Consider the following 11,824-nt stretch of genomic DNA (forward strand, 5'->3'; position numbering starts at 1 on the left):
CTGACCTATCAAAACTTTTCATCAAATTATTATTTTTTAAATGGCAGGGACACTTTAAAGGGGTTATCCAAGAATCGAAAAACAGATATAATTTTGTTCAGAGGCCGCTTCCTGACTGTCTCCAGGTTGGGTGGGGTTCTGCAGCTCAGTTCCATTGAAGTGAATGGAGCTAAGTTGTAATACCACACACAAAGTGGAGAGGGAGCGGTCTTTGAAAGAAATTAGGCCTGTTTTTTGATTCCTGGCTAACCCCTCTAAATACATTCTTGGCTTTGTATTCAAACTAACATCTACGGTTAGTGCCATACAGTGGTGTAATGCAGCTTATGAAATGAATGTGATCGCATTGCAGCAAATTAATAAAACCTGTAAGGATTTCTGGTCAGATTGCAGTAATTTATAGGTTATTCACATATAAAAAATGATCGCCCTATCCACTGGGACCCCCACTATTCCAAGAACAGTGGTTAAATATCCTTAAAATTAACTGTGTGACAGCATGAATGTTAATGTGACAGCTGGCTGCGCATACAAACTACAGCTTCATTCACTTGGAGGACAGTTGGCCTCCATTCTCTGGATCAGTAGGGGTCCCAGCAGTTGGACCCTCAATGATGAGCTAGTTCTCTTGTGTACAGGGGATAAATGTTGATGATGACGACAACAGCTCTGCAACTTAACCCAGTCACTACCATTAGATAAGTACAGTGTGATGCAGAGTGACATGGGAGATTTCAAACTTCTCAGCGTAAAGTGTCAACCACTTAAGGAGCCACAAAATGTCACTTTTTATTATAATAGGTAAATGCACCATCCTACTGTAGCATGGCTAACAGACTGAACAATCATTGAAACATCTTGTACAAGGGATGGCAGTCTTAAAAGCATTAAGAATAAGCTCCTGTTTGTTTCCTACATCTAAAGCTGAACAACGATTCATCTTTAAAATCGGTCATGATCACAAAGAAGCCAGTCAGTCAGTCAAATTCTGCATCATACAGCTTCCTTTTGCATCTTTACAATGAATCGTCAGGGCTCTCTTATTTTATTTACATATGTATTGCTAAAAGTTGGCATCAACTGAAACTAATATGTGGTGGCAATTCAGATTTTCTTCATAGCTCTGTTTTCAACTTTTGATATTGCACAAGTTCAGAATTACATACAGTTCTGTGCAGGAAGTTCCACACTATCCTGCCATCTCAGCTAGTCACGGACTGAGACGGGACATTGCTGCAGCAAGCGATTGGCTGAGTGGGAGGTCCTGCTCTGATATCCATTCTCCGAATTGGGGAGAAGCAGTGAGCAGCGCGGGCAGCGTTAGGAGTTGGAACAAGAATTGTGGGGGGACTGGGGTAGGTAAGGATCACAAAATATAAATTATTTTATATACGGGAATACCCCTTTTAATAATCTGCCATAAGACTGGCGATATTTAAAATATTACAATAAAACAACTAGTTGTTAAAAGCCAAACAAAAGTACTAAATCGTCAAAGAAAGAGCCTAAAGATGGTCTTCTGTGACCGAGCTTATAAGTGACCAAATCAGGAGAGATTATTATTATTTTTTTTTTTTTATCAACCCCAACCACATGAACTGACAGGCAAAATGAGTCCAAGCTTTTGAACAACCAGTTTGTTTTTTGCTGTGGAAGGTGGACGATGTACATAATGTGAACTGAGTCTAATGATGCCAGAGCACACAGGCACCAGGGTTCTTGTGCTCTCTCCATGCATCAGGCATAAGACCATCACTGGCTGTGACGTGGACTCATTTGTGAGACAATAGTTTTGTCTTATTAAGGAAAGTGACAGAAAACATGCAAGTTTCTACTGCTGTAAGAGTGGTTATAAACCATCAAACAACAAGGCTGGAGCTCTGGAACTACAGATTTCTAAAGACAGGCACATATGAATTCCACACTATTTCAGAAGTTTTGGCACGCTCAATGTTGGCAGGCTAGGCACTATGATATCTTTAAATATGGTGATGTAGTTTTCACCTTGCTGCCTCTGACTCTGATTTTGCTCCACGGTTTCTATTATTGTCTGTTTCATCTCCCGGCTGGCATCTCCTCTTATTGCAAGCAGAGCAGCAATGTGATCATCCCTGTTAGACACACAAGTGAAACATCATTTTAGATTTATACTGACTTTCTATATAATAAACTTAAAAACATAAAATGGGGGGGGGGGGGGGGAAACACAAGAAAGTTCATTTTGAGAAATTACCTGAGATCCGGATATCTAGTCACCAAAGTGGAGACTTCCAGGTAAAGAAGTGAAGGGTCTGTCAGCTTTATAACTTCTGCAATATCAATAATGGTATCACAGAGTCCATCTGTCTCTTTAGTAAATCCCTAAGGAATAAGACAGAGGTTCAGTAACTCTCTCTAAACACAAGACATCACATTTCACTTTGCACATTTCTAATAAACACTTGTATCAGTAACTAGCAACCTTCTAGGCTCTGATTTTATGTATTTAAAGGGGTACTCTGCCCCTAAACATCTTATCCCCTATCCAAAGGATAGGGGATAAGATGTCTGATCGCAGGTGTCCGCCGCTGGGGACCCCCACGATCTCCCTGCTGCACCCGGCGTTTGTTTAGATCATCGGGTGCTGTGCCGGAGGCTCGTGATGTCACAGCCACGCCCCCTAAATGAAAGTCTATGGAAGGGGGCATGGTGATGCCCCCTCCCATAGACTTGCATTGAGGGGGCGTGACCATGACATCATGAGTGGGGCGTGGCCATGACGTCACAAGCCTCTGCTCAGCATTGCCAGTCATCTGGCACGGAGAGAAGTTTTCTCCGTGCACCGGATGTCTGGGGTGCCGCAGCCGAGATCGCGGGGGTCCCCAGCAGCAGGACCCCTGTGATCAGACATCTTATCCCCTATCCTTTGGATAGGAGATAAGATGTCTAGGGGCAGAGTACCCCTTTAATATTACGTTATGTATATGTTGAAAGAACTAAGGAGAATGTGTGCGGGGTCTCAGATTCTCATATCATGTATAGTATTAAAAGGGTTGTGCAGTGAAGCATAACTTATATCCTATACACAGGCAATCTCCAGAACAGGGTCACTGCTCTCAGAAAGAGCGTGTGCTGTAGACAGCATGTGCTCCATTGATTTCTATGGGAACATTGAAGATACCCGAGTGCTATCCCACGCAGGAAAGTGTCTGAGCATGATCCGACATGTGATCACACACTTATCCCCTAACCTGTGGATAGGGGATAAGTTGTCTTTCACCGGACAACCCTTTTAATACTAAACACGAACAAATTTATCATGTGTTGTAGTGTTCCTTACAGGAACATGTTGCAGTCATCACCTGTCTATGGAACATTATTATTGATGGTCCGGACATATCCATCGTGCAGAGATTAGACACTTACAGATGTAAGACGCTTAAACAGAAATTTAAACTGCTCGGCTTCCTTTATCATGCGCTCGGCCCCCTCCTTGCGTTCTTCTGCATTCCTGAAGCAAATTCGTCTTTGCATTATTGCTTTGATATATTCTGTCACTACTTGCTTGTGGGCTTTAATGGTCATTTTCTACAACAACAACAACAACAAAAAGAGGAAATGTAGGTATTAGAGATTTCCTGTTACTTCAAAAATGTAGATACAATACAATGGCCTAGATTTATCAATCTGAGATAAAAACTGGAATGATTTGCCCGTAACAACCAATCCCAGCTCAGCTTTCATTTTCCCCAGAGATCTTTAGATATGAAAGCTGAGCTGTGATTGGTTGTTATGGGCAAATCACTTCAGTTTTAGTCTCAGACAGATTGATAAATCTATATAAGTGTGTAGATTTAGGACCTCCATCATGAGATGTCATTTCAAATAAATTTGTAATGAATACTACAAGCAAACACATGAAATGCAGTAATATATCTTATCAGAGAAACCTGCTTCCTTCAACACTAACAAGGCTTCTTTACTCCCCCTCACTCCTTATCTGCTTGTTATTATAAAACATCAGTCTTCAGCAGAGTAAAGACTGGTTTGGCTTGCACCAAGATCAGGTTATATATCAGGTTATGTTGTGTATACAAATCTACTGAGATGGGAGAAGCTGAGGGAGAGAGTGCAGGGAGGAAACAGACACAGACTCTGCAGGCTTACTTTCTCACATAAAGTGCTGGATTAGGTTAGGCTGCTCAGTATGTTGCTGCAACATCTGATGCTTTTTTTTATAGAGAGACGGGGAAGCAGAAGCCCCTGTTTTGTGGGTATGTAGTGTATGGGAACCATCACACAGGCTCCATTTGTCAGGAAAAGTTGACAGGGATGCAGCCTGCAGGGGGGAACCAAGGGGAGAAATGTCATATACAGGTTATATAATGGCCAAAAAAATTGCTACTCCACATGTACACACAGGATAGATTATTCTAAACAGTTACATGAAATAATAGCTACACTTAAAAGTCTGATGTGCTCTCTAAATCATAGTTACACATACCTCCTTGTACAGCGGTTTAATTCTTGCAAAGTCATTAAAATAATCTTCTATGGTGACACATATAGTGTCTACAGAATTAGTGCCCGCCAGCCATTTCCTAGTCATCAGGTCACTTAGATGTGGCTAAAGAGTAAAACAAACTTTGGAAATTAGTAAGCAGAAATGGTGAGTAGAGAGATCAAAGTTTATAATGGGCATCGCATGAAACCAACTCTACGGAGAGTTCTGGATAGTGGAATTGCCCAATAGTCCAGCATTAAAAATGGTTTAAAATTTTGGTTAAAGGAAACCAGTCAGGATTTTCATTCAGTCCAACCTATGGGCAGCATAACACAGTGCAGTGCAGTGAAATATAACTTATCCCCTATCCAAGAGGATAAGGGGAAAAGTTCTAGATTGCAAGGGTCCGACCACAGGAACCCCCTGCCGTCCCCTGAAAGGGGACCAGACAGTCTGACGGAAGCGGATGTTCCGACCCCCGCAGGAAGCTGCGGATGACACCCCCCCTCCATTTATCTCTATGGGATACATGGAGGGGCATGTCGGCCACCGCTCCGTGCGCGGGGGGGGGGGGTCGGGACGCCTCCTTCCAACAGACTGACGGGGGCCCTGTTCAGGAGATCATGGGGGGAATAAGTTATAATTCATTACAGAACTCCTTTAACACTGCAATTTAATTGTGTATAGGGGGCAGGAAGAGGACAGCTGGGACCTCCACAGTCACTCAGAGCCCCGTTCCCAGGCAGTTTTAAAACCATCTCTCCGAAAATCTGTAGCATTTTACAGTGAATCACAGTTAGTTGTAATAAAAACGCTTGCTTATGATTGGGGCAGCACAAAACTCATGATTAGTTCCCTTTAAATTGTATTTTATTTCTTTATTTTTTTATTTAATTTATAGTTGAGTGAAAGAGGACATGTTCTACACATATAAGAGATTATCTGCTACAGCATTCACAGTTAGCACTCTATTCTAAGACAACTGAAAGGATTATAATAGAAATTCGATTTTTGTACTTGCCATAAAATCCTTTTCTCATTGGATTAATTGGGGAACACAGCACCAAGGGTATAGGCACTTACCACTATGAGGTGACATTAGGCCAAGCAAAGGGAGTCAGCACACTCCACCTCCAGTTCTTGCAAGTGACCTACGAGCATGCAATCGCTGGAGTCAAATTTCCACAAGATTTGTAGTCACAGCAAAAACGCCACAGAACAGAACAAGGCTTCCAATTTAATTTCACACCATAAAGTGTACAAGTGCAATGTTTCAGCAAACTGCCTTTATCAAGCATACTTTATAAAGGCAGTCTGCCAAAACGTTGCACTTGCAGGGTCTGGAAAAACCTTGACACCAAAAGACCTTGGCTTCAACAGCCAGGCCGATAAACGCAACAGAAGTAAATGGGGTGGAGCAGCGGACCTTGAGAAAGGAGGTTGGGCCGAAGAAGAAGAGGGACCGGGCCATAGAGCATCCGTAAGCAGATAATAGAGGTCTGCATTACAGACCCGCAAGAATCGCCGGGACCCCTACGGCCTTGATACGCTTGAGAATGCAGGGAAAAGTGTAAGAGGAGGGGACATATACAACAGAGAAAATGCATCCCGAGGAACCAAGCAAATCCCAAGCAAAAGCTTATAGATAATGAGCCCTGGCCATGTAGACCGCAAGTGTGTGGTTGAGCCAGGAAGTCAACAGATCCACCTCTGGAGTGCCCCACTAGTGGAAGAGTTGAAGAAAAAACCCCAGATGGAGGAGCCAGCTTCTTCTGGCAGTGGAAGTCCTCCGCCCAGCTTTCCACCCCTGGGAATGTGGACCACAGACAGAGCGCGAACATGGAGCTCTTTCCAACAGAGACTCCGAGCAGCCTCCAACATGACCAACCTGCTCCTGGTGCCACCATGGTAATTGTCATACTTAATGTAGGCCCAAAAATGAATCACTATGTTTAATAGAATAATAGCATGATGTGTCCGCCATGTTGTATGAATTCTCAGAAGGCCCACGTTGAATTCATTGAAAGACCAAAGTATCTCTCTAGAAATGTGTATAACTGTCATCTCTTCTAAGACACATGTAAATAGGAACTAGGGGGTTTGACAAACAAGTCAGACAATTGTTTATTAACAGTGCTTTCTAGAAACAATTACATAAGTCTTGAGAGAAGCAAATACTGGAGATCTTTTAATCTTAACTGTGTTAGCTGGGATTGCACACAATAGCTTTCATATTTACTAAGATACTGATACCAGGGGACTGTAAACAAAAGACATGTCCCTAAGGGTCAGTCTACAATGAGCAGCTTCAGCCAGCCAAAAGGTGAACTACAGGCTAATATTAATGTATTTTTAAAAGCATTCCTATATATGATCTCTGTAGCATGAATATGCCATCTTGCCCTATTATACTATATATATATATATATATATATATATATATATATATATATATATATATACACACACACATACACACACAACTGATAGATGGTGGCATTATAATGATTATCATCATGTATACAGCTATGTAGCTAAATGCTGTATTCAATTATCTAAAATTTGTGTGGGATGTCCAATCATGTAATTTGAGTTGCCTGATAAGTTATTCAGGAATAGTATATCATATAATGATAAATATAGTAGCCATGATACATGATATAGATATATCCATCACTTATGGTGAATGTAATCACACATAGAATATACAGGTTATAATTAATGATTAGCTGTGATGATATCCCTGATTTCCATATAAACACCCACCAGTCATCATTGGATGACATTATATTACTTGGGTGGATCCTTAAGATAAGAAACAGGTTAAAACATGGTGGGAGGAACTACAGGGAACACAGAAAGAGAGGCCCATCCTCATCACAGACGTTCTTAGAGGCTACCTGAAGGGGCGGAGCCATGAAGAGCCAGGGAGGGAACTTGATGCTATAAGCCCATTCTTCTCTGATAATCGGTTATGACTACAAGCATTCCCATGGACCCCAGGCAGCCATCTTTCTTTCATCCAGAAGTACTCTCGGTGGTAAGATACACAGGTTTCTTATTTGATTAAGTTACCACATTTTTAATGTGGACAGAATTATGTTATGTATAGTAGCAGACCTGGCTTAGGCTGGGTTCACACCACGTTTTTCAAATACAGTTATCGCATACGGTTTTCTGCTAAAAAACGTATGGCAAAAACCGTATGCAACCGTATACAACCGTAAGACTACAAATTAAAACGTATACGGTTTTTCCCCGTACGGTTCTATCCGTTTGCATCAGTTTTTGCCAACGGTTTTGCTAATTTGTTGGAATTAGTTTTCCAGCAATTTAATAAAGTTACTATTATTCTATTGAAATTCCAATCTGCGCATGTGTCAACTCCAAAAACGGATTAGAAAAAACGTGTGCAACCGTATTCTGAAATTCTTTGTACGGTTCTCATAGACAACTATTTTAAAAGAACCGTATACGGTTCGCATAGGGTTTGCCAACTGGAGGCAAAAACGTGGTCGACAGCGTTTTTGCCTACGGTTCAAAAATCGGCAAAACCGTATCCGAGGCAAAACGGATACAACCGTACACAACATTTGGAATACGGTTTACAATACATTCTCTATGCATATGGTTTTGGATACGGTCGTATATGTTTTTTTGCGGAAAACCGTATACGGTTACCGTATTTGAAAAACGTGGTGTGAACCCAGCCTTATATATAACCTCAATTATGAGTCATAATAGTAGTTTATAAGCCACACACCCTTCTACTGCAGATGAAAGGGGTGCGTCTTATGGGGAGCAATGCAATGATCATATTGCATACTAGCATAGTCTGATGGGATCCTACTCTGCTACAACACATGACATAATTTCCACGAGGAAACTTAATTTAAGTCTTCCTAATTAGTAGCGTACTATAAATTGTATATTTAGTACCATATCTTACCAGAGATAGTTGTGGTTAGAACTGGGCAGGGTTTACTCCCATTTTATACACTTAAAATGCCCATTTGATATAATTTGATGTGATGATCTCACAGAGGAGAAAACAGAGGAGAAAATGGGAAATTTTAACCATGCCAGCACAGCACAACCGACCGAAGCAGGAAGAAGGAGGCAGGGTGGGAGGGGAAGAGCCTGCCCGGCACATCCCGCAGGAGTACTGCCTGCTCTGATGTCAAGAGAGAGGGGGCGGTGAGAAGGATGAGAGAGAGGTTCTGGGAAAAACTGGGGGGCTAAATTAATAACTTCCCAGCATTGACCAGTCCAGCTCAACACAGGCTAACTCCGGCAAAAGCCAGGGACTAGAGTAATGCGGACAACCGGAGGACATTGGGTGGAGAGGTGAGCGGTAAGGTGCAGCAGCATACACATGGCAGTCATGGCCTGACCCAGACCAAGCCTGGGACTCAAACAGATCAGACTGCAGAAGAAGGAATGACACCAGCACTAAGGCAGTCTGGCCTAGTCCTGACAGAAGCTGGGGCGGACTAGAGTAGTCCAGACCATCCGGGGACAAGGAAGGCCAGCGATGGAAGGCAGCGGCCTACCCTAGGCAGCCCTGGCCTAGTCTTAAGAAAGATCCGGGATTAACATAAGCCAGGTTGCTGACGAGAAGAGGGAGAGGGCAGGCAGAGCTGATCCCCTCCCAACATCACAGGCTTGCGGCCAAGGGAGAAGGAACAATCGAGCCCCCACCAGGGAAGGTATAAGGGGGACAGGGGATGTGACACCCTTCACAGAACCACCCCCACCTAAGCACAAGGGGAAGGAAAAGACCCTGAAGACCCATAGAGGGGACTCCTTAAAACGAAAAGAAGAGGAGGAGCCAGGAGGGGAACTACAAGGGGACCAGCTAGGAGGGGAAAATACTCACCTATCTGCAGTCTTGCGGTGCACACGGGGTGACCTCTTCGGCAACCTAGCACCAGAGTGGGGTACCAGAACTCCAACTACATTGTGGGGTGGGAGACCAGGTTAAGAAATGCAGGCAGAAAACCTAGTCCTAGCACCCTTATTCAAAGTGGGGCAGCCCATGCTGACAACAACCCTGATAACCTGAAAAAGAAACTAAATAAAACTAAAATAATAAATGTGCAGCAGGTCATGTCTGTCTTCTACAGACATTATGCTAATACAGGTTAGCCTAGTGTACGTCAGAGAGGTATAGCCTGCCTGAGTGGATCCAACATTTTTTTTCTTTTTTTTATACCTAGTGCCGCCTCGTAGTAGCAACAGCCCATACCCATATTGCTTTGTCCTTCAATGCAATCCATGAGCAATATAGATAGTAAAAAACAAACATTTTTGAAAACATCACAAAAAATTCTTAAAAAATAAATGTATCATACAATCTTTATTTACATGGGCACTGTCAGATTTAAAAACTTAATATGTTGTACATCTTGACAAAACATTAACCTTTCTAATATACGTCATAAGAAAATGGAAATCCTCAGACAGGAGAGTGCACAGAGGAGTCCTATCAGACAGGAGAGAGCACAGAGGAGTCCTATCAGACAGGAGAGAGCACAGAGGAGTCCTATCAGACAGGAGAGAGCACAGAGGAGTTCTATCAGACCGGAGAGAGCACAGAGGAGTGCTATCAGACCGGAGAGAGCACAGAGGAGTGCTATCAGACCGGAGAGAGCACAGAGGAGTCCTATCAGACAGGAGAGAGCACAGAGGAGTCCTATCAGACAGGAGAGAGCACAGAGGAGTCCTATCAGACAGGAGGGAGCGCAGAGGAGTCCTATCAGACAGGAGAGAGGGCAGAGGAGTCCTATCAGACAGGAGAGAGGGCAGAGGAGTCCTATCAGACAGGAGAGAGCACAGAGGAGTGCTATCAGACAGGAGAGAGCACAGAGGAGTCCTATCAGACAGGAGAGAGCGCAGAGGAGTCCTATCAGACAGGAGAGAGGGCAGAGGAGTCCTATCAGACAGGAGAGAGGGCAGAGGAGTCCTATCAGACAGGAGAGAGCACAGAGGAGTGCTATCAGACAGGAGAGAGCACAGAGGAGTGCTATCAGACAGGAGAGAGCACAGAGGAGTGCTATCAGACAGGAGAGAGCACAGAGGAGTGCTATCAGACAGGAGAGAGCACAGAGGAGTGCTATCAGACAGGAGAGAGCACAGAGGAGTGCTATCAGACAGGAAAGAGCACAGAGGAGTCCTATCAGACAGGAGAGAGCGCAGAGGAGTCCTATCAGACAGGAGAGAGGGCAGAGGAGTCCTATCAGACAGGAGAGAGCACAGGAGTCCTATCAGACAGGAGAGAGCACAGGAGTCCTATCAGACAGGAGAGAGCACAGAGGAGTGCTATCAGACAGGAGAGAGCACAGAGGAGTGCTATCAGACAGGAGAGAGCACAGAGGAGTGCTATCAGACAGGAGAGAGCACAGAGGAGTACTATCAGACAGGGGAGAGCACAGAGGAGTGCTATCAGACAGGGGAGAGCGCAGAGGAGTGCTAGCCCATCTTCACTTCCTGGATTTTGTCCATGCCTGTGCTTCAGCTTAGCCAAAGCCATGATTTTATAAGCCATAATTTTTATAAAAAGGAAATAACATTTTCTTATGAAGTAGATTAGAAAAGTTGATGTTTTGCCAAGATGTACAACATATAAAAAGTTTTTGTAGCTGTATCATCTAAGCAATAATGGGATTTTTGTTCTTACCTGTAAAAATCTGTAAAATGTTTTGCATAAGAAGAACCACCCACCTATTTGACATGAATTTGTCTGCCCACAAGGACAGGGTAGACAACCCGGTTAAAAGCTTTTAAAGTCTTAAAGGTAAAAGTAAATTGTTAACACCAATCCTTATGATTGTATGACTAAGTAATTATTCCATTAGTCAAAACATGACCATGCTTATTCTAAAGCCAGCTTCACCGAGTTATTAAGAGCTTTAGTTTTGTTGCACAACAGGTTGGCATCCCCAGGGATTTAACTTTTAAGGAATGGCAAAGAAACAATGTAAATGGGTCCTCACATCTAAGTCCATGAATACTTCAGCTAGAAGACTCTTGCATCCATCATGAGCAATGTTGTCCAATATGGTGTCCATATTTGTAGAGCCAGATGCCATGAAATCCTCATCGATCCTAAGATATTTTCTTTTCAAACTCACAATTGACTCTCTACAAAACAAGACATAATGGCTGCTTTAAAATATGGAAGAATGGTTACTGAGAATGCTTAATGGAAGAATGGGTAGTGGTTACTGAGTTAAAGGAAATCTGTCACCAGTGTTATCTGCACTAACCTGTGGGTAACGACAGATAGTGCAGGTGACACTGATGACATCGGTACTCACTTTGTCCTGTTCCGTGGCGGGG

At 43.1% G+C, this 11,824-nt stretch overlaps 1 protein-coding gene across 2 annotated transcripts in view; it reads right to left on the reverse strand.

The window, feature by feature from the left end:
- Nucleotides 1-1,562: 1,562 nt before the first annotated feature.
- EXOC3 (exocyst complex component 3) overlaps nt 1,563-11,824 on the reverse strand; it is a 50,280-nt gene continuing 40,018 nt past the window's right edge. For both annotated transcript variants that reach the window (XM_056520847.1, XM_056520848.1), the window contains exons 9-13: nt 11,479-11,626; nt 4,484-4,606; nt 3,406-3,567; nt 2,234-2,361; nt 1,563-2,111 (exon numbers count right to left, since the gene is read on the reverse strand). In XM_056520847.1, the coding sequence (XP_056376822.1) occupies nt 1,925-2,111; nt 2,234-2,361; nt 3,406-3,567; nt 4,484-4,606; nt 11,479-11,626 (748 nt within the window). In that variant the 3' untranslated portion in view covers nt 1,563-1,924. The remainder of the gene's footprint in view (nt 2,112-2,233; nt 2,362-3,405; nt 3,568-4,483; nt 4,607-11,478; nt 11,627-11,824) is intronic.

This window comes from Hyla sarda, chromosome 5, assembly GCF_029499605.1.
Source record: "Hyla sarda isolate aHylSar1 chromosome 5, aHylSar1.hap1, whole genome shotgun sequence".
In the NCBI taxonomy this organism is placed as follows: Eukaryota; Metazoa; Chordata; class Amphibia; order Anura; family Hylidae; genus Hyla; species Hyla sarda.